The sequence below is a fragment of the Lagopus muta genome, chromosome 9 (assembly GCF_023343835.1).
Source record: "Lagopus muta isolate bLagMut1 chromosome 9, bLagMut1 primary, whole genome shotgun sequence".
In the NCBI taxonomy this organism is placed as follows: Eukaryota; Metazoa; Chordata; class Aves; order Galliformes; family Phasianidae; genus Lagopus; species Lagopus muta.
The window spans coordinates 1384780-1412010 of record NC_064441.1 but is presented as its reverse complement, the minus strand read 5'-3'; the positions used below and the strand labels follow the sequence as shown (position 1 = coordinate 1412010).

Here is a 27231-nt window from a genome sequence, read left to right as displayed (position 1 = left end):
CGGCTACTTTGTCTAAAGACCAGATAGGAACTTATGAACTACTAATTACAACCCAATGAACATCTTTTCTTCCAAATACAAAACCAACCTCTCAGACCACATCTGCTGTGAATCCACGCCAATTCAAAAGGGTCCCTGAAAAGATAACCCATGGAAAACGAGGAGAGCCCAGGGCAATGGGAGCACTGGCCCAGGCAGGTCACCATTCCACACTGCAGGGTCCTGACAGCCCAACTCCAGCACAGTCCCGTGCACTTAGTGCTGATCTTCCCAAGCAGATCCCAATGGAACAGCAGAAAGGACCTTTTGTCTTCAGGGAGGAGAAACTCAGCACAGGAAGAGACTTGATGAAGCTAACTTGGCAGTGGAGTCCACTCAGAACCCCAAACTGAACACAGACCAGACGATGTAATTTGGTAATTACATAAACGGCAGTTTAAAATCTTAATTGTGAACAGTTTTATAATTAAAATCATAGCTATCCTCACATGATTCCCACTGCACTGCTATACTGTATCAAAGAAAAACATGTCAACAGTTACAACTTCTATTAACATCAGAGTTTTCAGTATATACAGAGTTCAAAGGCAGACTAAAACTGCTGCTCCATGCCAATGTTTATTTCTTAGTGATAGCTCTGATTATCTGGGAGCAGCATTTGTGTTACCACACATTTGATAGGGCTTCATAAAATACAATTCCTAACGAGTCTCAATACAAAACACTATTTGCATTTTACTAATTTTTTCTGTCTCTGATACTCGTTCACAGAAGTGACCTCCACCAAATTGCCACTACAGAAATCTCAGCAGTAAAACAATTGAATGTAACCTTAAATAATTCAGCAGCTTTCCATAAAGGCTGGTGTCTGTTTGGTTATGCTACCATAATTCCCTCACTTCAGTGTCTGCCATCTGAACTAACACTCACGACTAAATGACAATTTTTTGCCTTTTGAATAACTGTTTTCCATCAATCTTACCGTTCAGCCAGAACAATTTCTTTTTTCAATTATGTTTTAACATTAAATTACTAGAACCACATTTTCTGCAACAAAAGTGGTAAAGCTGACCTTTATTTTATTAGCCTACAATTTGCTCACCAGTGTTTTCTTAAGCTACGGGAATGGCTTATGTACATTGACAACACCCCACAGATGGTTATGATTACATTTAACAGGACAACGCGCTCATTGAGAACTTTCACAGACACTTACCTAATGGGATGTCACGTTAAATCTGACAGAGTCAGATAAAATAACTATCTACTAATTGTAGTGTATCAAAAAGGTCATTTCCAAACGATACGCACGGTTCCAGTGCCATTATTGACAGCACCAGTGCACTAACGTTTATGCAGTAATGAGTTCTCAAATGAGCACAATTATTGCCCAGGTTTCCTCTGGCAGAAGATGCCCTTGAATCCACAGAGCTGTCAGCATCCTGGAAATAGATGCCCCTAACTGCAAAACTCTGGTCAACATCAGAATTCGATTTGACTACTTCTTGCTTCCTCTGCTAATGCTTAATGACTAATTCCTCAGAGATACCCTTAAAAGCCCTAAAATATTGTCCTTGGGTAGAAACTTTCACTCGGCAATCAATCGGGAGCAAATTAGATGATTGTGTTGAAATGTATTGCACTGTTTAAGCTAACAAATGAATGAAGAAAGGTAGTATATAGGAACATATGCCACTACACTGAAGTTGCTAAAAGGGTCTGTTGGAAGAATATTTGGTTTCCAGTGAAGCTAATACGCTGTAAGAAGGGACAGTGATGAAAGAATACCAAGTCATATGGAAATCCAAATATAGTGACAGACACAATTATTTTACTAATTGCTAATGAATACAGTCAAGTGGCATCAAAAAGCCAAACTTTGCTTGGACTACTTCAGGTTTTGACCTCCGCATGAGCAAATGCATTTCAAACTGAAGCCCACCAAAATTGATTAACGGCGCCAGCCAAGGCCAGCGTGTAGCTGAAGCTTTTTTCCATCTATCACATGGCCCCAAGGATAGTTAAATGAACCTTAAAATGGCTACAAACAGCTCAATGACTACACAGACTCCTGCCAATTAGAAATAATTAGGCAGTCATTTTGGTGGTAAGTCTTTTTAAGTGCATACATAATGATGCAATGATGCTTATTAGCGATCTCATATGAGCTATGCTCAAACAGCCTGGAATAATTATGCAACTATCACAAAGCCTTGCACATCTCTGTACTTCACCTTAATGCATTTAAAAATCCACTTCATTACCTCCAGTAATTAATCCTCCATTAATTGCAGGAAAAGCCCAGTTTACCGTGCTTCGTTTCTAATTATCTTATAAATAGTTATGGTTCTAATTAATGTGTTCATTAAGCTGAATATCTTTCTCAAAGCCACGCTCAGAGCAAAGGTTCCGCTTTTGAGAGAAAAAGCCTAACTAGCCATAAGGTGAGGCCATTTTAGTTGTATTTGCTTTTATTTTAGTATATTCAACCTCCTAATTGGCATTTAAAATCTAATTTGGAAGAACTTCAATAAGACTATATACCAGAAAAATAGAAAAAGGATTTTTTTCCCCCCGCACCCATTCTCCAATCAAGAAGCTCTAACAGCAAAACTTTCAGCACAGCTTTTTGATATAGGCTGGTGACAGATTTTCAGTGCTATGCCACAGATTAATTTAAATCCTATTACAATTTAGCTTACCTCTGCTTGTGCCCATAGAAGAGAAGCAACAAATTTAAAAGCAAAATAGGCACCTAGCAACGTATGAATGGTTGAAAAACATCCAGTGGCCCCCGCCTCCACTCCCTATCATATGAATCAGCAGAACAAAATTATAAAAGAATTAAAATAATTCATTCAAGCTGAACATCATTCCTTAAAGTTGAGTTCTTCAGTCTGCCTTAACTAGGAGCTGATATAACCCTGTAAAAACTGCAACTGAAGAATATTTTTAAAGCAGTATTTATGGGCAAGGAGATCTAAAGCTGAAACAGTATTCTGAGGAATGAACGCAAGCAGAAAACTTGAGGTCAAAAGAAAATTCTACTAAAAGTACATCCAAAATATTTAGTTACAGCAGCACTAAGATACAGACATTATTTTCTTTCTTCTCCTAGATTTTAAAGATTTTTTTTTTTTTTTTGGAAGACATACACAATACTTCAGTGCATCCTTCTCCAGTTACTCCATGCCTTTCACATTTTCCCTTATGTGGTCATCACATATTCAACATAAATAAAATATTTTGCTGAGGCAATTGCTTCAGCGCTGCTTTGATAGTAAAAAGACAAAGGCTCTGCACATGCATGAAATCAGCAATATGCTTCTTTCTTTTTCTTCCTACAACATTACACCTGAATTGAAAACCAGGAATCGCTGAAGTCAAGTGCAACTTTGACGGAGCTGAAGTAAACCAATAAACCTATATTAGAACCAGATGAAGCATTAGCATCTATATATATTCCAGCTCTTGCATTTCAGTGCCTTAGAAACCAGCAGCTCTCCCTGTTTGAGGGGCATTTCGCTTTACAACTCTCTCATCAAACCCCAGCTTCAACACCCCAGGCTGAAGCCTCTTCCTCCAACCTGCACTCTCCGTTATGAGTGCTCTCGCCCTGCTCTCCCATTCCCCACTCAGGCAGGGCAGAAAGCTGCTTGCTCTGCTTGCTGACCAGCCTCCATGCATAGGCAGGGGTGAAGGCAACAACATACCAAACAACGAAGGGGCAGTCAGCAAAGTGTCAGAGATCCAGCTCACATCAGCTTAACCTGATGAGGAAGTCACCTCCAAACTGCACTTTGCTCAGAACATCAACAAGAACATCCACTGCCTATCTAGATCTTGAAGGGCAGCTGATTTATATACAATAAAATTCATTGATACAAAGGTACCTGAAGCTCTGCACATGGCAGCCACTGCTCTACTTCGCTACTTGCTGAGCAATCCCTTCAGCCCAGATCCTGGACAAAAGCACTGGAACACCCTGAGTGCAGCTTCCCAGCAAGGCTTGTTCCCAAGTCCTGGCTCCCCAGGAGCTCCCAACCAGCCTCCAGAAACAGAAGCAAGACTTCACAGTTAAATATCATATCTCCTTAGTAATTAATTTCTCCCAGGGCTTGATACATTTCTAGCAACTTATTTAACTGCCAGTTTGAAAAAGGCACAGCATCAAGCAGCACAGCATACTTCAATAGTCACTGACCCCTGCTCCAAGGTGGCTGGTTCTAAGAACAACAGTCTTGTTACAGCTGCTTTTCATGGAACTTGAATGAAATAACACAAGAATAATACACAAAAATAATTGAGAAGGACTACATAAAGTAAACAAGGTACAGAATCTACGGGGGGAAACAGTAACCCATCATTAAAACTGTGATGAACGTGGATGCTAAGCCAGGGCTGTACACAGTCTCAGCTCTGGCACATCCATCCACGGCACGGTTGACAGATAGATTCAACAAAGTGCAGCTTGGATTTTTGGAATAGACAGGACTGACAGCTACTGGCACACTGCTGCTACAGAGTAACTGCAAAAAAACCCAGCAAGAGGAACACACTGACAGCTCCATGTAAAAAGGGCAGCAAAACACTCTGGGCAGCAATATCTGCATTTTGCCTGTGTCTTTATAGCCCAGGTACTGCTCCTGCCACACATTATTAGACGGGCAGGAATCCACAGCAAAATGCTCCTATTAAATTCTACAAATGTTGTGTTTCACATGCTGATAATCGGATTCTGGAAACTAACACTGGAAACAGCAGCAATTTACTCCTGCAGACAGTGATGGTCTTGTATTACCAATGCATCTTTAAGACATCTGCTCTGTGTTGATTTGCATAGCAGCCTCTAGAAACACGATCGCTGTGGCAAAAAATGAATAGATTCATGGCCAGAGTTGTGGTAATGGAGGAAAAGAGGATTAAAAAAGTAGAAATATGCAATAGTCCAGAATTTAGACTAAAATAAAAGAGTCGATTCTCCACCAAAGAGCATCAAATTATTCTCATACTTCCTTAAGTATCTTCTCCCAAACAGAAAACTGCAGCTCAACCACTGCCCCCCACATTAAAAGGGGGGAGGCAACCCACAAGAAGTCCCTTTCCCAAAAGGAGGAATGAAAGGCTTTATAAAAATAAGAAGCTGCATTAAGAACACATTCTACACACATAACAACAGGGCTGCTTTAGAAAAAAAAAGTTTCCATGCAATTAGATTCAGTAGTTAGCTCTAAATGAACAGCAGTCATGAATTCATATGTTTAAGGCTTTTTTTTTTATATATATATATACACCAATGAAAGGCATCAAAGCAGCTGTCACTAGCAGCTATCTGCCCTTATTGATAACTTCAGGGCCCCTGGCATTGCCTTATGAAGTTTAATTTCCCAAAGTGGTCAATTAGACCTTGGTAATGTGTGCATTGGTGGGTTATTGCTCTAGGATATCATGAATGCTACTGCTTCACTCCTTTACTTATTCCACTACATCTGTGCAGAATAATTGTTAATTTTTTTTTTCAAATAACTTATTATAGCTAAAAACATGTTGTAGAGACAACTGGTGATATAACTGCAATGGAGTAAAACCCTAAACGAAAACTTCAGGTGTTGATTTATCACTGGAAAAAAAGAGTATCTGCCATTAGCATCTGCAGAAAAACCTCAAGACCACATGAACAAAACCAATCCAAATTCCACTAGTTCTGCCCTTCCTGAAGCCTTTGTTTGAAGTGCAATGCAAGAAATACTGCCTTTATTTTTTTTTTTTAATTAAATATACATTCTAACAGAACAAAAACTCCTAACCTCTCCTAACCCTCCCCAAAGAGAAGAGATGCACACAATGCTGGCATCAGTCCCTCCCGTGACTGCAGACGTGGGTTTGTGCAGTTAGCTGCATGCCTCAGTGCCAATTTGCCTAGCAAGGAGAAGAGGAAAAACATCATAGGCAGCAGATCAAACCTGTAAAAGAATAGCAACTCCAGTAGTTACTAGCAGGCAATGAAGCATTTTGGGAGAAATATTCTGATAGCATTGCTTGCTTTCTTATTGGACTTCCATCTGCTTCTCTGTAGAAAATTCTTGGATCCATTTCCAAAGACAGTAATGTTGAAAAAGCCTTTCAATAGATTCAGACAGCTTTTCACCACTGCCTGACAATTTGTGCCCAGCCTTGTTTTTCACAGCTGTCTTGCCCTCATTCCCAGATATTTTTTTTACAGCACATACTCAGAGTCATGTTGGTACACTCTTCCTTCCCTCTGCTCTTGAAGTCACTGCTGCTGTCATTACTCAAAAACTTTGCTTCCAAGTTCCTTCCATGTCCTTTCCAAGCAGCCAAAAAGTCACAGCGGCTGATGCCCACAGAGCAGTGAGTTCAGGAAACCCTCACTTTCTCCCCTAGGCCCTCCCTGTCCTCAGAACAGCTACCAGCATCTATCCTTCAGCTATCCAACCTCATCTTCAACCCACATTCTTGCATCACATTTCAATTCAGTCCTGTTTCTCAACAATCTCCATCACAAAAAAAAATAAAAATTAAAATAAAAAAAAATCAAGGTTCTAGGTTCATGCAGCTGCAATTCATCTTATACACATTACAACCTTTGACCACTACCTGAGCCATGCCTTTTTTCCCTTACCTGTCATTGTCTTGTCTACCACACGTTGCCACTGACATTAAGATCTACCTCAAAACTAGATTCTTTTAATCTCTCTCTCTCTCCTAAGAGCCTTTGTTATCTTTTTATTATCTTTTCAGGCTGATGCAGTTACTAGAAATCTCCTCCCCAAGTTGTTCATAATGGAACCTATCCCCTGATACTCCTAGCATAACCTATTTGAGTGCTCTCCTGTTCTCCTGCTGCTAAAAGGAAGTTTTGAAGGCAGGTTGGGATAGATTATGTCTTGATCCAACACTTGCTATCACCTGTAAGCTCTGATAGGCCGGGGCACATTCATGCAACCACACTAAAAACATGATGCATGGGAAATAGGAGACTAACTGAAGAAGGAAAGGCCCCTTCCTATCCACCATCCCTGGTATGGCAAATACCAAAGCACTCAGTGATGCTGTTTGTATCTTTCAGAAGTTACGTGCACAATGTTTCACTTTGCAATATTGTCTCTTTGCTAAAATACTTCTTTGTTCAGATTTTATTAGAAATCACACCATCACAGAATTGCAAGGGTTGGAAGAGACCTCAGTATTTAAAAAGAAATAATTCTCAAAGGAAAAAGAAAGCTCACACAAAAGACAACTGACTCCTGCCTGTACTAAACAGCCAAAGCTGAGGCCCATCACCATACAGTGGCACACTGTAAAACACACAGAGTAAACCAACAATGCAAAGCAAGGATTGACAGTTTGTCCCAACCAGGAATAACTTCTGACTGAAGCTGTGACCTCCTGAGCACAGATCAAACCCAGTGGCAAGCATCTGTAACTTCACAGTAAGCAGCACCTAGCACTGCATTTCTGTTTGAAGCAGCAGTGTTGAAAGTACACCTAGAAAACGTGTGTAGGGAAGGAATGTTGTAATTCCATCAGCTCTGTGCATCAACCAGGTGATGCAAATTAAACCATTTACAGAGTTTACTAAAGCTGTGAACCTGTCCAGATATTTAAATAGTACTGTGGGGGGATACAAAAGTATTTCTCTTGTTGTTACTATTACTTACTGACCCTTTTTAGCCAGCTCTTTGCTTTTACTGTCATTATTTACCCATCCTCTTCAGTTAGCTCTCCTCTGCACAAACAGGACCTTATTTTCCAAATAGCAGGACTTACAAGCACCAAAACCAAAGAACTCTGACAACCTATGAGGGCTGGATGCAAGACAATTCTTGTTTACTTTGGTAGGATGAGAACAACTTGAGGCAACAACCAGACTCCAACCCTATTCCAAGCTACCCGTAATGAGTAAGTCACCATGCCATAGATTGCAATGAGATGCACACATTTCCAAACTAAATTGGAATGGAGTTCAGGAAATAATTTGCAGTCATGTCGTCGCCCCCAGCAACACGAAGAGCCACTGATCGAGCACCTCCTTTGCTGACCACCCAGACACAGCAATTTCACCAACAAGATTACACTTCACACTGTATTACCCCATAGATACCTATAGGTGTACCAGCTGTTATTGCATCACTCACGTCGAACTTTGTTACACATTTCAGGACAGGATTCTTCAGTTTAAAATAACAAGAAAAGCCAAAAACGTTTGGCAGACAATAAAAACAAGCTTGCGTATTTAAGGACAATTATAGCAAAATGCTCTGCGACCACAGAACTGTAGGAAGTCAAGGAAAAAAAGGTTAACATCCTTTGGTTAAGCCTATTTAAAGCTACACGAATTAAAAGACTGAAATCCCAAGTTCTGACGTATTTTCCTATACAATTAACTTGCAGAAAGACTGCAGTGAAAACTAAAAATATTAACAAGCCTCTACCCACACACAAGTCACAGGAAATCCAAGTTTCTCCATTCCAGAGGAGCATAATATTCTAATAAGAACTATCCTAATCTTCACCCAGCAATAATTTCAAGATGATATTATTATTCTCATTTCCTTGAATAATATCCATACTCCAGGGCCATTTTCCTTCTCATATTCAATATCATGCATGCTTGTATCAAGATTCCTTTCTTCATATCCTGTCACAGTATCAATCACTGCCTCCTGTCCACTCAATCCACTTTTGATTTATCAGCCGCTGTCTTTCTGGACTCCATAACTCGACCCAAACCATTTTAGCAAGACATTGACAAATAGCACCCAGTATCACATCAACCTGTTCCACTTAGTAAACTAAGAAACAGTAACTGTGACATCTCTGCATAAGTATTCCATTCTATTCCCCAGACTGATGTATATTAATGAGGAGATGGTATTTGAAATGCTTCTTCCACATCAGCATCTAATATGATCAAATTAGGAAATGGGATGATTTATTAAATTTCGCAGAGCTGAAATATTTCTTTATATCACTCTATGTGTGGTTTCAGAAAGTGAGCTGTTGCTTTCAATTTTTCTACTGAGGATGTGCCTGCATTTCACAGACGAATTATTGTCTTTAAAAAGATTGCAAGAAGGCAAAATGTTATTAAGCAAATGCTCAGTAAAACAAACTAAATCGGTTTTAAAATTCCTAATTTAATGTAAATCTTGGTTGTTTTGCTGAAATTCAGTTTGTGATCTTATTAAGTCATATTTGCATTGTACTATCTTGCTGTAGGACAGCTTCAAATTTATAGCATTACTAGCAAGACCCACTTTTTTGACTCTAAAAAAAATGCATCTAAAATAGTCACAATCCACACAAGTTTTCTTACCTTCTGAAATCTGAGCTGATATTTTGTGCTTCATTTTGTTAAGTGGCACATTTTAAAAAGGTTCTGAGATCATCACATACGTTGTGACTTATCAAATGAAAGCCTGATACTTCAATATTTGGGTGTTTCATTCGAATTAAATACCTATGTTAGAAAAGCTACTAAAATTACACCACAGGTACACATGCTTTCACAAACACGTTCACCATCTTGAAAAATAAACTGCCTTTGTTTGATGGAGGACTGGAGGGAGAAATAGGAAGACAGTTTGCGATACCTGCATGACTCACACCAAAAATAAATCCAGTGATTTCACGATACAACGTAAAGAATCTCAACTTCCAACAAGAAAGTGGTTTTCTAGCATCAGACCCAAGTGGCACTGGAAAACACAGCTGCTCAAGTCCCAAAGGCAGCACTTGGGAAGCACAACAGCAGCCCAACAAAGAAGAGCAGCACAGAGCAGAGCTTTGCTTTATTGTAGCATCTCACATTGCTGCCTTGCTGGCGGGTCAGTAGGTTCTATTTCCCACCAATCAACCCACAGGCAGGGTACCAAGAATCCAGCAGGTAACATGCTCTTACTACACAAACAGGAGCTGGATGAGTTACCTGTAATCCTGTCATTCGCTACTTCACTCAAGTGCTTTCTTTGGTGCTTACCTTCAAAGGTGATAAAAAAAAATGCTGTCTCATCCCAAGCAAAAATGGATCACAGGTGCCAAATTCATACAAAAATTGCACCATGACTTCAGCACTCCATCCTGTACATTGCCCATGACAAATCTTGTCTCTCCACTACAATAGATTCTGAAGGATTTTTCTTGCCTTTTTTTTTTTAATCATTTAAAATTTGGTATCCACAACACCCAACAGCAAGAACTTCTGCAGCTTAATTGCATGATGTGCAAGAACTCTATTTAACTAGAATCTGCTTCACTTGATGCCTGCCCAGGATCTTACATTGAAGGAGTGCTGTTCATTTCCTCCTTTAATCATCTTTTCACATCTTTTTTTTTTTTTTTCCATTCCCATCCATCACCTTTCCTCTGTCCCCCTTCAAATCTGAGCCCTGAGGAGCCATAATGCACTCATCCAGTCCTCTTTAGAGAGCTGTTCATACCTTCACTCAAGTGTACAAGGCAGATTTTGAGTTGGAAGGCAAGGAAGCACACAGCATTGTTGCCATTGCCCCTGTACTACAAGCAGGGAGCACACAGGTCCCAGCAGCAGCTTTCTGCAACCTACTCAATTCTTCCCCAGATTAAACCATGGCTTCACAGGGTAACAGTACAAGAGAGCAGACTGCAAAACAGTCCAAATCAAAGATTCTTTTAACATAATTTGAGATGTGACTTAAGAATATTTTCCCTAAATATTTGCGTCTGTGACTAGTAATACAAAATGACCTGCAGCTATACCGGCAGTAGGACAGGTTTGAAAAGCTAGCATACTTTGTACACCAAATATTTGTATGCAATATTTCCCAGCACAAAACAAAATAAATCACAATTAGGTTTTAAAAGATTTTAGGCAGATAATTCCCATACATTTCAATGGCAATTCACATCAGTAAAACCTTTGGCAAACATGACCATTAGTATATCAGCTACATCTAACTAACAACACAATTTACATTTATTAGAATACAACAGACCTTTCAGAGCAGGTTATCCTGTTTTCTAATACTGAGCACCCAACCTACTCAAGAGCACCTTTGTTGTCACTTGATTCCTTTTCCATCTCACTGTTTTAAAACTGATGCTATAAGAGTGGATTTTTACAGGTGCACTTCTACACAGAACTCAGCAGCTTATCCATTCCACAGCTCAAAAGGTAACTACACTCCAAAAGGGATCAGGTTGTTTAAATAACCAAATTGCCACTACAAAGGCACTGTAGCAATAAGTGTCCAGGCAACTATTATAATGAACAGCTGTGAATAAGTCATGAGAGAATACAAATAGGAAAAGGAAAGTGCTCACATCCTTCAATAATTTTTCAGTAACATTTAGGAGGAATGGCCTGACTGATCTGGCATGAGAAAATAACAAGTCTTACCAAGTTCTTAGTAAATTCTAGGCAGAATTACCCAGCTGCAGATCAGTAAACAGATATTAAAATAAAGAAAGGCTTTCATCTGCCTGCTAGACTCAATAATGACCTTAAATTCAACAGCAGTCCTTATATCCATGGATCAACTTCATTTAAACTTTGTAATGGACAAATACACACCAAAAAATAGAGTCCCTGCTCATCATAAACTACAAAACAGTTTTATAATATGATTTGATTATGATTCAAATTATGCTTATTATTGAAAATACTGACTTGTCACAATCTGATCCATCAAGAACTGCAGCACCACAGTTATCTTGCACTGTTAAGTGAGAGGTGCACAACTGGAAACACTTCCCCATTTCACAAGAAAAACAGATGAGAAAACAAAAGTTTCATGTCGTCTTCATTGAACCAATATTAAGCATGGAGGTCATGGAAACCAGTAACCAAAAAGACAACTTTTGTACCTTGATTTCAGATTACTGCAGTTAAAACTAAGGTGACTTTTTTCTTTTTGCATTTGGCCAAACTCAATACATATAATTTACCATTAAATCCAACTGTGCTGTCAGCTTAAAATAAAGCTATCGTAAGTGCATGAAAAGCACAGCACAGAGGTTTCAATTTAAGAAGATTTTCAAGCAACATGTCAATTAGACCACATGCAACCACTTCTAAGATGCTCACAAACTCAGTAAGCACACGGTGACTTAAAATAAATGTTTTTACAGTAGAAATAACAGTAATTTCTTTCCTAGAAAAGCACCTTACCTCCTCGTTCTACTTTTTGACCTCGATCTTTGAGACCTGTAGGATTTCCCTCTGCCCCTCGATCGGCTGCGACTGCGTTTCCTTCTGGAGCCATAGGAAGAGCTACTGCTCGATCTGTGCCTGCGCCTGAAACAGACCCATGTTATCAGCACAGAGCTTCTAGAACAGAAAACAGCAGCAGGGAAAGGAACAAACGGCTCACTCAAAATCATGTGCATGCAAAACTATTTCTTGCATTGCAGCATGTCGTAAAAGCCTCAACATACACCACTGCTGCACACTAATAAGTAACTCACACATATGTGAGCAAAGCCTGTCCTGAAGAGCTTGCATTCAAAAATATACATCCCAAGGGCAGAAGGCAAAACAGAAGTTAACTGATATGCCCCAAATCACACAACACTCAAAGGGCTAAGCCAGAAACACAGCTCAGCTCTCAATGAACTGCAGTCTCGTGACCAGTGCATTGGAACCCACTGACTCTCTGCCAAATCTGAAGTTAAAGAAACATTTAGACCTACATTCTCAGCAGCACTTACTCAGAAATACCCTGCTTTTCAGTGGAAAGAATTCCAGCACAAGAAATGAAATTCAAAACATTAGCTCCTGCATTGCAGATCTATACAATTATCTCCAGCCATCCAGCAAATCCAGTGCATACATAAAAAGCAAACGCATTCTTTTAAAATTACGTACACCTATAAATATTTTCCCTCTATATACAAACAATTGAGTTCTCAACTTTCATAACGTGCAGTCATTGCTCAGATACAGAGACTGTTTATTTTTTTCTCTGCACTCCTCCTTTTTTCAGCACTATTATTAATCAAATAATCGGTATTAATTTATTCAATCTGAGCTTGGGAGTTTTCTCTTGAGCTCTACCAGAGGCCAGAATGGTATCTTCTCTCCCCACCCCACTTCCACCTCCATCCCCCACCCTCGTTTCATTTATTCAAATAATAAGTTCCTATACACACAGGAGAAAGATGAAAGAATATACAGCAAATACCTACATTAAACCAACCAATCCCAAACCTGGTGGGAGGGATGCTTTAAGTCTCAACCTTTCATACAATTTCTTCTCCATCTCCCTCACAGCTAAATAACATTTGCAGCCCTTATGAGAAACTACATATTTCTGGGCTTCAGGATGCTTAGGTAATAGTAAAGTATAACACCCTATTCTTGTAGCTCAGGGTCTAGTTCATGGGATGAGTGCTCATCTAGCACAAGGGGAAAGGTGTTGCATTACGTACAAGGAGTGTTGGACTTTGAGCTAACTCCTAAAGAGCAGGTTTCCATGTGAAAAAGGCAGGCAATGCTCCTGCTAAATGAAGATGAAGTAAAGCAATCTTGGAGACTGCTGGTTTTTATACTTCTGGTCAGGGATAAATCCAGCAGAACCCCAGAGTGTGACAGTCATTTAAGTGCCAGGAGCAAATATCCTAAACTAAGGGCAAAGCAGAGGTGCTAGCCAGATACTAAAAGCAGACACTTTGGTCTTTTCTGGATTCAATTTAAGTCAACTGGTCTTCGTCCAGACTCTAATCTCCCTTCAAGCTCTGTTTTTATCTGTGAGATAGCCATGCCTGCACTGGACTAAAGAGATTCATAAAGCTGCATGTCATCAGCATATTGTTGGCATCAAAGCCCATGTCATCTCGCTGTGTCCCCTAAGGGCTGTATGTAGATGCTAAGCAGGAACAGAAAAACAGGGTGATGGAAAGGAACCAACAAGAACCCCTCCAGTGGCCTGCCTGCCCCTTTCTGAAATACTCCCCTGCCAGCTACAGAAAGGTTGGTCAGGAGCAGCTTCTCATATGTTTCTATTACAGCTAGGTGTGATGAGCATCTTCCAGCCCCATCCATTAATAATAATCTGCTCAGTTTGATTCCTGGATCATCTTGAGTCAGAGACAACCAGGATATCTAAAAAGATCAGGTACAGAAAGGGGACTCTGTGATAAAGGAAATACAGTTTCAGGCCAGCGCAACTTCGGTAGACAGAGCCACATCTGTGTTCTCATCACCCCCTGAGGACTGTACCCTGGACACACAAAGAATTAGGAAGTGTGCTGGTGAAATCTAATCGTGGTGTCGCCCATTCTGACGGTTTGGTTTTTAAATAGAAGTGGAGCTGTCGCCACATCTTCAAGATTCTGAGCAAACAACAATAAAATTCCAAACCAGAACTGACCACACACGGGATTTGAACGCTTATGTCCCGCAGCATGGGATATGGAAGAGCCCGATGTGCACCCAGCAGCAGCAGCCAGACAAGTACTACATGTGCACCTTTTCTCATACGAATGTGAACGTGACTGCGCATCCCGGGAGCGGGACCTCGACCTCGACTTCCTCCCAGACTTTTTACGGCTGTACGTCCTGCTGTCTGAGGAGCTGCTTGAAGACGAACGCCTGCGGTGCTTCTTCTTCCTTCTGCTTCTGTTCTCTTCTTCTGTGTCCGAGGAGCGACGGCCCATTCTTGAACTAAGGAAAGACAAAAATTCTGAACTGGAGAAACACCCTGAGCCTGCATTTATATACACACACAACAAGTGTGTTTATACAAATACACCCTGACACCATTTTTAAAGCTGCTGTGTAAATAAACTGTTTGGCTTCCACGCAAAACTTAAACCAAGATTTAATTATAAGATCTCAACAAATTTAAGTAATTTGAAATTTATCTGCTCACTATAAGCTCACTGTATAACAGTATAAGCTCACTGTGGCATTAAACACTTGTTCTGAACTCCTACAGAAGGTATTTTACAACCATTTAAACATCTAAATGCACTAATAAATCCATTTTTATATCAGAACATACTTCACCTTGTCTTATTTTTACATTTTTGGCCCAGATATTAATTTTTAAGAAATCTGAGAAGTCATTTACAAGGAGATAATTCTTACATACTCCCCATTAAGCATATTGAAGATGCTGTACTGCTGACTGCACACCATCTGAAGGTACAGTTACAAATGAGAATGCATACTTGCTCAATCAATACGACGTGGTCTATTTCTGTTACTGATGTAACTCGCTTTCAGACTGCACAACTAAGGTAATGTATGTTTTTGTTCTCTTAGCATAATTAAAAACAAACACTGAGAAATCAAATTATCTTCAAATTAATTCATGCTAGAGTTGGGTTGACTTTGGTTTTCAGTTAAAGCCACTCAACTTAGAGCTGCTCTATTCCAAAAATCAGAGCTACAGATACAGAACTTAAATGTTTCTTGATTGTCAATGCGTTCATCTGCAGACTTTGACAATTCAATGAAAAAAGGAGGTGGTAAGGGCTGCCATTCATTTAACTGCTACGAAGACCATCACCTTTTGGAACTCCAATCAGCCTCATTGCTTCAGGATTTAAGAAAAGCAGTATTTCTTGACTTTTCAGACTGCAAACTATAAGAAGTGCTTTAAAACTGTTCTTCTGTCCCAGCAATTCTTGCCCTACACAGCTGAGAACCAATCTCCACGTACATCTTCTCTAATGGCAGCCAGCAACAGGCCCCCCTCCCAAGGAGGAACACTTGTTTCAAGGCTCTCCAGCTACCAAGAAAATAGCAGCTCCAAATTCCTTAACATTTGTATCAACAGCCCGATCATGGGTGTATTTTGGCACAGTTATCAACTGTCTTCAACCAACACTGAAATATTACAGCTCCTCATATTCCAGCATAGAGAAGCTGAGCTGGTTCCTTTCCTGCTTTGGCCCTTCCTCACACCTTCTGCCACCTCTCAGCAGACCCTCATCTCCAGGGTCAGAACTGACAACAGAACAAAGGAGAAAGTCGCTGTTAAGTACTTGTTTAAACACACCAAATGTTTACACCCAAATAAAAGCCTCAATTATGCTAGGTCAAAAACTGAGCAAAAAAGCCTGTTTATCCCCACAGGCAACAGCCTCTTCAACTGAAGTTTCCATGTGTTTTGCAGGGCCAATGAGCTGCAAGAATTTCCAAGGAAGCTTTCCAGGTTGTCACCTCTAAAGCACCATACGCACATCCAACAGCTTGAGAATGCTCGTTATAGGACCATCCCTACATGCCTGGCCCTTCTTTGATGCTCACCACTTTCCTTCCTGCCACAACCCCAACAGCTTTGTAAAGCCCGCTCCCATGAAGCCAAGGTTCTGTGCATCAAACAGCACTTCAGCATGCCCCTGAGAGCCACCACACTAAATCCCTTCGCTGCTCTGCAGTTGCAGTCTTCAGTACTTAAGGCCCAATCTTTCAGCTAACAAAGCATTCTTCAAACACTCCAATGAAAAGAGCAGCGTTCCACATGCCTAGAAGGGCAGAACTTCAGGAGGATGAGCTGTTCTGCACCAGCGTTCCCCTTGGAACAAAATTATTTCTACCATATTACTGAAGTTACTCCTCACAGATTTTGAGAAAGACAAAGGCAGTATTTTACAGCCTACTTTATCTTATTTAAGAAGATAGGACTTCAATTTGCAGTTCCATAGAGGAGTGACAATTTCTATCAACATATTGCCCTGTGCAGTTATTTCCTCCATTCTCCACCTTCCTCCACCACCCCCAGCTCAAAGATTTGCAGATACCCAAGGTACCAACAGTTATTATACGGTAAAACAAAGCTCTTCAAATATAGGCTGATAGAACAACCTTCAAATGAAGATGAAGCTGAATCTCAAACTCTAAACAAGCAGAATTGCTCAGAAAGATGAAACTACAATGCTCAGGTTTTAAACTAAGAGCTCACAGACCACAGCTCATGACAGCAAGATTAATGGAAGAGACCTGAGAAACACAGAGTACAGAAGACATTTCTGCCAAGATATTTACCACTTGATGTGGATATCATTATGAGCCAGAACATTACACTTCAACATATATTTTGCCTGTTGTTTAACTTCCTTTTTTAACCACAGCCTTTCCCCCAATTTGGGCACATAACTGGATTAAGCAGCATACCAATCTAGTGAAACACACTGTGTAAACCTCAATTTTATGTCTTCAGGACCGTAGAAAAGTTGTGTGCCACAGCCCTTCAGGACAAGCCCTACTGCAACACACAGAAGCACCTCAGGGGCTCCAGGAAGCTCTGGGTTTGCAGCAGTTGAGTGGATGAAGGCAGGTGGGTGACTGATGTTCTGCATGTCCTGGAGACCCCACTGGAAGAGAAGTCACCAGAAGCAGACCTGATCCCAGAACAACGTGAGCAGCCAAGAATCTGTAGCTGCCAACTACAGGGATACTTCAGAAGTACACAGTGTCAGACAGGCTCATCTGCCACCAGGGTTTTTGGACCACTCCTTCAGCACATCACATAAACTGTCACATGAAGGTGCCTCTTACAAACATAAGAATTAACTGCTTTCAAGCACTAAGACCTACACCAGTCTGGTATCTTCCATGACTGCTGCCTCCTCCCTCCATACTCCAGCACAGACCCATCAGAAAGGACTGCTAGCACCGACTGACACCCAAAGCCTGGCAGAAGGAAGAGTTAAGAGTTGTTCTGCTGGGTCAGTGGTCCACACACCAGCTCCACAAGCAGGACTGGCTGACAGTACCTACAGATCACAGAAGAACTGTATATTGAGGCTCCTAAGTTTTTTCTACCCATCTGTTTCCACACACAGTCTGTAGATCCACCGCAGTTAGAAGAGTGGTGTAAGAGTTCCCCTAACAGCTGCGGGGCCTGATCTCATTTTTGAGGTGCCTCCCCATGTAGGTCTCAGAAGGAGGTGCTAAGCCATAGGTATTTGCAATAGGAGATAAATTACTAATTCCTATTTACGTGCAGACAGTGAGAGATGCAGCTCTAGGTGTCTGGCAAGGCACATGAAGCAGCAGCAGGCTTTTATCTCAACCACAAAGTAGTATGAGGAGGAAGAGGTACATTACCAAGCATTGACAGCAGATAGATGGTGAGACTGACAAGCCAGGTTACTTCCCAGGCACTTGGGGAGAAAGAGACTCCTGGCCATCAGTGAGGCTCCTATTTCTACGTCACTCTGCCCTAACCTTATCAGTAGGATGACTTACTGTTGGATCCACTGCATTTGAAATTGCTGTCCTGAAGCAAAGGCACATTACAGCAACAAACAGGCAGGTTTACAGGTTTTTGGTGTGTTGTTTTTTAACACTTCTTTTGTTTTAGACTTTTTGAGAACTCATGCTGCAACAATTTGGTTGAAACAAAAACAAAGCACCTGCTTTCAAACACACCTGCCAAGAGAAACACCAACAACAAAAATTCCAAAACAACTACTTACTTTTGTTAAAGCTACAAACAGTGCTACTAAGCAGCTAAGTAACCAGCATATAAAAACGTAAAGAAAACCTTAATTACTAAGAAACTTCATTTGTAACTGACTTGCAGTAGCCATCTGCATTGTTTACAGAGCAGCTTTATAAATGTATGCACATTAAGTTCTTTACTATGAGAATGGTGAGGTGCTGGAACAGCTGCCCAGAGAGCTTGTGGATGCCCAGTCCTTAGAGGTCAGGCCAGGTTGGATGGGGCCCTGGGCAGCCTGGGCTGCTATGAAATGTGGAGGTTGGTGGCCCTGCTTGTGGCAGGGGGTTGGAGATTCACGATCCTTGAAGTCCCTTCCAACCCTGGAATTCTGTGTTTCTGTGATTTCCTTAGAGAGAACAAACAGTTCAGGGATGGGCTCCAGCCAGGAAACAGTGCTAACTGAAGCAAAACTTATTCTATGTTACTTAACAAACACGATTCTAACAAGTAGGATTCACAGTGTTACTAACAGCAGTGCTGCTCCCACAGAAAGGGAAATTGCAAACAGGCAGAACTCAGTCTGACAGCATGCACATGTGTGTGGTGGAAAGATTATCCGTACCTCCCACCACCAAGCCTGCAGTTACGCAGAAACTCTTCCTGCTCTGCAGTTCAGAAAGAAATGCTCTCAACAAAGAAAAACATTGGATCAGAAGTCACAGTGAGGTGACCTGTTCTTACAGAATCACAGAATTGTAAGGACTGGAAGGGACCTCTAGAGATCATAGAATGGCCTGGGTTGAAGAGGACCACAATAATCATCCAGTTTCAGCCCCTTGCTATGTGCAGGGTCACCAACCAGCAGACCAGGCTGCCCACAGCCACATCCAGCCTGGCCTTGAATGCCTCCAGGCATGGGGCATCCACAGCCTCCTTGGGCAACCTGTTCCAGGCTGGGAAACTGTTCCATTTTTCTAGAATCAGCGAGCAGCGTGGGGCAGAAAGGACGGCAGCACTTGTCCTCACTGCAAGCACAGCAGTAGGCAGGGTGTGCAGCCCAGCACCAGCTGCCAGAGCACAGCAGCAGCTCTCCCTCTCTCATTCTTCCAGCTTCCCTCCTCTCTGAGAAAAGTTACATTTAAAACAGATCTACTGGAAGAGTGTTTGTGTTCCAGTGTATCAGCACCCTCTGAGTGATCACTGAGTCCAACCCCCTATCAAAACAGGCTCTGTACAGCAAGTAAGCACTTAGATAGGTCTTACAAGACAGTGTATATTTGTAAGTACTTATCCAGGGGGTTCCTTCCCTTAGCCAAGGCTCCAAATTGCTAAAGGAGAAACATCCAACTCACACCTATAGGGAGAGACAGCACAACCAGCTCCTCCAGCTGAAAACACCGAGATAAAACAACCGAACCGCAAACAAGAGAATTCAGCTTCAAACCTCGAGATGTTCAACCTAAACGCAAGAAGAAAAAAAAAAAAGAAAAAAGAAAAAAGAAAAAAAAACACTCTGACCGCTCTGCGGGGGAAGGACCCAGGCCCCAAGGCCCAACCTCACCCCCAAGGCCCTGCCCCAGGCCAGGCCGCAACGTCGCCATGGCAACGGCAGGCCTGAGGCCTAATGGCAGGCCTGAGGCCTACCCCCACCCCCTCCCCGTACCCCGAGACCCTTCAGCCACCCGGAACCTCCCCCCACATAAAGAGCCCTCCTGTCCTCCCCCCAGCTTTACCTCAACCTCCAACAGCCGAGTTGAGGCCTCAGGGCCGAGGTTTTGAGCGCAGAGGCTTCCCGGAGGGAGGCGGGCAGGCAGAGGCGAGAGAGCGCCGAGCGCATCGATGGCGCCAGGCAGTGCTGCGGAGCGCCGAGCGAATGGATGCGCAGCGCGGGGTGCGGGACACGCGTGGGGATCGGGGAGCTTTGGCTGGTGTCTGGGTGCCCCAGAGCCCCACGCGCGACCATGTGGCCGCGCGTGGGGCTCTGGGGCACCCAGGCACCGCAGCTGTGGTCTCCCAACGGAGCAAAACTCTCCCACCCGCGAATTTCCACGCGGGATTCCAGTCCCATAACGAATTTTGCACGAGTATGAAGCGAAACACACCGCTTTCCTGAGGGGGGGGGAAGAGGGGGGGAAGGGGGGGGGGAGGGGGGGGAAGAAAAATAAACAAACAACCCAACCCCGCAGTGGGAAACGCAAGCTTTGAAGTGAACAGGGGCGAAAGGACCCCCGACGGGCAATCGGTGCTCCCTCTCCTTAAAGTCATCCCGGTGGAGGTCAAAGGAGTAATCGATACGCGGGCGCGAGTTCAACAATTTTGAATAATTTATTGGCATCCCACCGAAGGTGTCAACAAAAAAGTGCCGCTTTCACGGGATTTAGCCAACAAAGCCCCGACAATGCGAGCCGCAAGCGGCGTCACTCGCCCTAATCCCACGCCTCCACCCTCCTCTGCCCGCTACCCCCTCGTTACACCATCCCCGAGCCCACGGGAGCCCACGGAGGAACTTTCCGTGCCCCCGCCCTGCAAGGCGCGATGCGGGCGGAGCGCGGGTGCGGAGGCTGCGCACCCCCCCGGCCCCTCCCCTGCAGCCCCGGCTCCGCGCATCGCCCGCCCGGGACCTCGCGTGGAGCAGCCGCTTAATTAAATTAAATTAGGGCGCAGCGCGGGGCGGGCGGGCGGCGGAGCGCTGTGGCCGCATTGCCCCGCGGCGGGCGGGCGGGCGGCGGAGAAGGAAGGGGTCCATTCAGAGCTCCGAGGGGAGGTAATTCGCCGGGAACAAGGGGCAGGCGTTGCAAAGTATAAATAGTGCCACTTCCAGCGGCGCGACGCTATCAGAGCCCGGAGCTGGCGAGGAGAGCCCGGCCCCGCACGTCGGGCGGAACGGCCCGGTTCGGAGCGGAGCGGCTCGGAGGTCGCGGCACGGCTCGGCCCGGTCCGGCCGCACCCCGCCCCGTGGATGCCCGCCCGGGGGGGCGGCACGGCGAAGCCGGGGCAGCGCGGCGGCCCTGAGCCGCGGCCATGGAGGAGCTGACGGCGTTCGTCTCCAAATCGTTTGATCCCAAAGCGAAGGAGAAGAAGGAGCTCATCACCTACCGCGAGGTGCTGGAGAGCGGACCCCTGCGCGGAGCCCGGGAGCCCGGCGGAACCGCGGCGGAGCCGGGCCGGGACGAGACGGGCAGCCCAGCGGGGCGGGCGGGCGGCGGACGCTCCCCGCCGCGGGAACCCGACGCCGCCGCCGAGAGAGCCGCCGACGCGGCCACCCCGAAGCTGAGCGACGGTAACGGCGGCACCGGGAGCCCCTTCTTCCTCCCTCCCCGTCCCTTCCCCGTCGGGGCCGCCGCGCTCCTCGCGAGGCTCCGGTGGGCAGAGCGAGCGCCTTGCCATGTTTTCCCAATTACGGGAAATATGCGGCCGGCCTCGAAGTTTATATTAAAATATCGCAAGAAGCCTCCAACTCGCTTGCGGCCCGAGCCGCTTCTCCAGCATCCCGCCAAAGCCGCGCGGAGAACGAAAGCTCCGGGGCCCGGCGCTGCCTCGCGGGTACCGCAGCGTGGAGGGACACCTCCGCGGATCCCCGGCGGAGCTAACGGTCGGAGCCGGGCGGGATGCGGAGCCTCGCGGGTCGCCGCCGCCCTTTTGTTCGGCCGCGGGGTGCGGGCGGCATCCGCCGCGGCGACTCCGCGGAGCGATTTCTGCTCGCGGGGCGAAGCCACGGCAACGAAACCCACGCGGGATCGCGGGCCGCGACCTGTTGCTGCGCTTCCGAGGGAGGAGGGCGCGGGGCCGGGCTGCGGGTGTTGGAGCGCGGCGGGCCCGGAGCCGAGCGGCGGGGCACGGCACGGCGGCGGCGGGGAAGGGCCTTCCCCGGCCTCGCGGCTCAGCCCCGCTCCCGGCCCGGCTCCCCGCCCGGTTCCCGGCGGCCGCCTGACTGCTTGTGTCGTGTCCAGTGTCCCCGGAGCTGAAAGAGCGCAAGGAGGATGCGAAAGGCATGGAAGACGAAGGGCAGACGAAAATCAAGCAGCGGAGAAGCAGAACAAATTTCACCCTGGAGCAGCTGAACGAGCTGGAAAGGCTTTTCGACGAGACCCACTACCCGGACGCCTTCATGCGGGAGGAGCTGAGCCAGCGGCTGGGGCTGTCCGAAGCCCGAGTGCAGGTAGCGCCGGGCCGACGCGGGTCGGGGGGGGGACGACCGCTCGGTGCCATCCGCGGGGCTTTCCCCGCAGCCGCTGCCCCTCGGTCCCGCTGTGCGGTTCCCTCTCGGGGGTGCCGTGGGTCGGTTCGTCGCCACGGAGAGAGCGTGACCCAGCGGGGATCCACGCGGTGCGGATGTTCGCGGTCGTGGCTCTTAAATCTGGAGGGAAGCAGCGAGAAACAAGGGGAGCGCGGGCCGGCTTTGTTCGGTGCGAAAGTCTGGGATCCGAGCAGATCCCGAGAAGCCGCAGCTTCCTTCGGCTGAACCTGAGCGGAACCCCCGGCCGTCTTCCCCGAGTTCCCCCAAATCCATCCCCGCGAGTTTCGCCGGGGCCGGCAGCTCCAGGGAGAGCGCTTCCCAAATTAAAACAAATGTCGGTGCCGCGGAGTATTTCCGTTCTAATAAGAACAGAGGAGAAAACGATGGTCGTGATTTGGTCGAACACATGGAGCAGCTTTAGGCCCCCAACATCTGCAGCTGCGGGAGGGCCGCGCTGTAGCGGATCCCCCCTTCCAGCCCCGTGCTTTCAGGCACCATCTGCACCGAGCCCGGGGGATCCCCGCGCCGCTCAGCGGGGTCAGAGCAGGGACAGAGCGCTCACATCGCACCGAAGAACCCCAAACAATCGACACCGTTTGCGGACGCCTCTCGGCCGCTCTTCCCCAGCTCCCCGCTCATATTATTTTTTTCCCGTCGCCGCAGCCGAACGAACCCAAACGAAATCAAAGCCAGCGAAGTAGTTCTGCTCGGGGCAGAGGCCGGCAGCGTTGCTCGCGGAGCTCAGCCCCAACCCTCACTAGAAGCACGCGCGGATATTTCCCCTTCTCTGCGCTGCTTTGCAAATCACGGACTGTGCCTCTTTCCACGGGAGGCTGAGGGCAAATACGTGGCTGCTGGACAGAATTGTCTTGACCGGAGTAGATGTGAAGGTGGGGGGGGGGTCGAGTGTATATTTGCCTCTTGAAGAGACGCCCAACAACATGTTTTTATTATTATTATTATTATTATTATTATTATTAATTTTACTTGCAATTTGTCTGTTTGTTGTGGCCGTGGGGAGAGGCTCATGGGGCGGTTGCGGCAGCCTAAAGGCAGCACAGAACCCTCAGCTCCGGAGCTGCCGCCCTCTTCCCCACCTCCCCCGACCGAGCAGAACTTCGTTCCGTCTTTATTTATTTCAACCATTCCATTTCCAATATTAAAAAGTCCGTTCGTGTCCATCGCGCAGCCCTTTCCGTGGCAGCAAATCAGATTATCATGATAATGAGACAATTATTCCGCCTGCGTGCCACACTCCGCTGCACAGAGGAACAGAGAAATTCCAACTTCTTTGTAGCAAAGCTTTGATGACAGTAATTACCCCCCAAAAGTGAGGCATTAAACACTTCGCTGTTCGTTTCTTTTTCTTTTTCTTTTTCTTTTTTTTTTTTTTCCTTGACGATAAAGCTAATTAATAACACGGGCTATTAACGAGCGCGTTCTCCTCGGCTCCGACAGCGCAAACAACCAAACCCATTACAACGAGCTGAGCTTAGAGCTGTTGGGAGGTTGTGGGGAGAGACATCACAGACATCGGTGCGGTGGGACCCCGGCTGGGAAGGGGAACTCGGGGCTGGGAAAAGTGGTTCGGCTACAGCGAGTGCCAATTTTGGGTCATTTCCCGAATTTCTCGCACCCTCATTGCCTCGTCCCTCACTCATCATTGCCACTCTCTTTGTCCTCCACTTTTTATTCTCGGTGGGTTTTATTTTATTTTTATTGGCCGTATCCCTCTTCGTGACCCCGTTCCCCCTCTGTGTCCCCAGGTTTGGTTCCAAAACAGAAGAGCCAAATGCCGAAAGCAAGAAAACCAGCTGCACAAAGGTACGGCCGTGCGTGTCCGGGGTGAGGGGGGGGGGGGGGAGCGTGTGTGACACGCATGGGGATCCGGCGGGGCTGGGCTGACCCACCGCTGCCTGCAGGAGTGCTCATAGGGGCCGCCAGCCAGTTCGAAGCCTGCCGGGTGGCCCCTTACGTCAACGTGGGAGCGCTGCGGATGCCCTTCCAGCAGGCAAGTGTACCCGTGGGGTGCGGGGTATGGGGGCCGTGGGGTGTGGATTATTGGATATGGGGTGTGTAGGGCGCGGGGGGTGCGGGATGAGGGATGTGGGATATGGAGGATGTGGGAAACGGGTGTTGTGGGGTATATGACGCGGGAGGTACGTGTTTGGGATACTACGGGGCGCGGGGTGAGGGATATATGGGCTGTGGGACCCGGGCTTGCAGGAGATGGGGTGTAGGATGTTGGTGGTGCGGGCCGCGGGGAGTGCAGGATATGGGGTGTGGGATATAGGGGGTGAGAGGACGCGAGGGATGCAGAACACGGGGTGTGGGATAGAAGGGATGCTGGACACGCTGGTGCAGGAGCAGCACTTGGGATGCGGGGTCGCGGGATACGGGCGGTGCGGGAGCGGGACGGGGACTGCGTGCGGTGCGTAGGACGCGAGGGGAGCAGCGAGAGGCGTGTGGGGTACGGAAGTGCAGGGCACGGCGGGTCCGGGACGCGGGGGTGGGGGGTGCGTAGGGCACGGTGGGTGGGCTGCGGGCTTTGCGGGGCCGGGTCGGCGGTGCCACTCGCGGCCGCGTGGCTCTCAGGTTCAGGCGCAGCTGCAGCTGGACAGCGCCGTGGCCCACGCTCACCACCACCTCCACCCGCACCTGGCCCACGCGCCCTACATGATGTTCCCCGCTCCGCCCTTCGGGCTCCCGCTCGCCACTTTGGCCGAGTCCGCTTCCGCCGCCTCCGTGGTGGCCGCCGCCGCCGCCGCTAAGACGACCAGCAAGAACTCGAGCATCGCCGACCTGCGGCTGAAGGCCAAGAAGCACGCGGCCGCCCTGGGGCTGTGACCGCCGCAGCGCTGCGCGGCTCCGGGCGGAGGGACGGAGAGCCGCGGGGGGAGAAGCGGGCGCTGCCGGCGAGACGGACTGATGTGAGAGCCGGACGGAGCAGAAGCGCAGCTGGGAAGTTCACAGGGTTTGAAATTGACCTTTTTTTTTTTTTTTTTTTTTTTTTTTTTTCCATTTTTTTCTTTTTTTTTTTTTCTTTTTTTTTTTTTTCTTTTTTTTCTTTTTTTTTTTCTGCGGAGTTCACTTTAATACGAGAAATTTGATAAGAGAGGCGGGCCTCCTTTTCACGATGCATCAGATCCTCGGGCTGAGCGAGCACGTCGGGAACAGCGGCAAGAAAAAAAAAAGAAAGAAAGAAAGACAACGGCGAAGGAGAAAGAGAAAATAATAATAATAATAAAAATAATAAAAGAGACAGAGACAGAAACAGAGACAGAGACAGAGATTTCTCTGCGAATTTCTAAAGGGAAACTGCCCGGGATCCGTCCTGCAGCAGCATTCCGGGTGCATGCGTTTGTATTTCATTGCTGACTCCTTGATCCACGCACCTCACCCCATCGATAGAGCACAGCACAACCGGCGGCGCGGGGGGCACCGGCTCTGTGCCCCGGGGGCAGCGCGGGGGGCGCGGGGAGCTGCGGCTCTGCTGTCTCGGGGGTAAAATATGGGGGAAAGGGGGGGAGGGGGAGGGAAAAAAAAAAAGAAAAAAAAAAAAAGAAGAAAAAAAAAAAGAGCATCGCACCCCATCCGCCTCCTCCGCACGGCCAGAGGTACCCGTAGGTGTAAGATACGTTGATACACGCGAACGGAGTTGATTCGGGCTATGAGCTGCGAGCGGAGCGCTGGTGTCAGCCACGTGCATTTCTCCATAAAGGTGTATGTGGTCCCATCGTGCGCTGATTTCTGTTCTGGTGGAGCTGTGGCACGGCCGGGAAAGCTCTGCGCACGGACGGGCATGTAGCGATTTGTTCTCCATGAAAACAAAGTTATTTATATTGACCATATTTTTTCTAGTGGATTTTAAGTTATTTAAAAAAAAAAAAAAAAAAAAAAAGAAAGAAAGAAAGAAAGAAAAAAAAAAAGCTGTTATCTCATCGCATTTGTTGTCGGTACAATATATTTCGTTTCACTCAGGTTGGTTTCACCTCTGTTAATCCGCTTCCAACGCCGCCGGTTCTGCTCAGCGCCACGTAACGAACGCGGTCTGTGCGGACCTCCGTAGATCCCATTCCCGAGGAGAGCAGCCCGGTGGAAGCGCTACCGCAATGCGCCTTTCCGAGTTCTGCCGAGTTCCCCCAGGTAATAAAATCGAGAAAATCGCAACGACTTCGCCATGCGTTCCACGCGGGGAACGGGAACGATTCGCAGCTCCGTGCGCTCCGCTCCCGCACGGCTCCCAAGGGCCGGGAAGGGCGGAGGGGAACGCGGTGTAGGGCGGCCCCGAGGAGCGGCCACGTAGCCCGGCGGGACGGGAAGGCGACCGACAAGGAGCGACGCGAGGAGCAGCCGCCCCACGCGGCTCCCTTCTCCCCTCTCCCCGCTCCGTGCGGCCGCGCTGCGCCTGCGGGACGGGTTGGAGCCGAAGGGCGGCCGAGGGGAAGGGCTGCGAGGGCTCAGCAGCGCGGACTGCTCGGGCGTTGTGTGCCGATAACGGGCTGCGAGTGATGGATTCGATGCCGGCTAAACGGGCTCGCTTCAAACCAAACGGAGGTGCTGCTAATGATCGAGTCAATAAAAGTAACGGTGGTG

General features: G+C 46.7%; 3 protein-coding genes across 4 annotated transcripts in view; 1 reads left to right on the top strand and 2 right to left on the bottom strand.

Moving 5' to 3' along the window:
- Positions 1 to 20219, bottom strand: part of RSRC1 (arginine and serine rich coiled-coil 1) — a 111627-nt gene extending 91408 nt beyond the window's left edge. The window contains exons 1-4 of the mRNA XM_048955452.1: positions 20132 to 20219; positions 19751 to 19857; positions 14471 to 14665; positions 12173 to 12298 (exon numbers count right to left, since the gene is read on the bottom strand). Coding sequence (XP_048811409.1) covers positions 12173 to 12298; positions 14471 to 14658 — 314 coding nt within the window. The 5' untranslated portion in view covers positions 14659 to 14665; positions 19751 to 19857; positions 20132 to 20219. The remainder of the gene's footprint in view (positions 1 to 12172; positions 12299 to 14470; positions 14666 to 19750; positions 19858 to 20131) is intronic.
- Positions 1 to 26583, bottom strand: part of GFM1 (G elongation factor mitochondrial 1) — a 161043-nt gene extending 134460 nt beyond the window's left edge. Inside the window, exon 1 of the mRNA XM_048955451.1 lies at positions 26580 to 26583. Coding sequence (XP_048811408.1) covers positions 26580 to 26582 — 3 coding nt within the window. The 5' untranslated portion in view covers position 26583. The remainder of the gene's footprint in view (positions 1 to 26579) is intronic.
- On the top strand, positions 21420 to 25595 carry SHOX2 (short stature homeobox 2). Of its 2 annotated transcripts, none has more exons than XM_048955459.1 (5): positions 21420 to 21678; positions 22349 to 22557; positions 24402 to 24459; positions 24558 to 24646; positions 25231 to 25595. In XM_048955459.1, the coding sequence occupies exons 1-5, from the start codon at positions 21420 to 21422 to the stop codon at positions 25480 to 25482; spliced, it is 867 nt and encodes a 288-aa protein (XP_048811416.1). In that variant the 3' UTR covers positions 25483 to 25595. The 2 variants fall into 2 exon arrangements, with proteins under 2 accessions (XP_048811416.1, XP_048811415.1); XM_048955458.1 differs by having other exon boundaries at positions 24558 to 24652; positions 25201 to 25595.
- Positions 26584 to 27231: the final 648 nt, after the last annotated feature.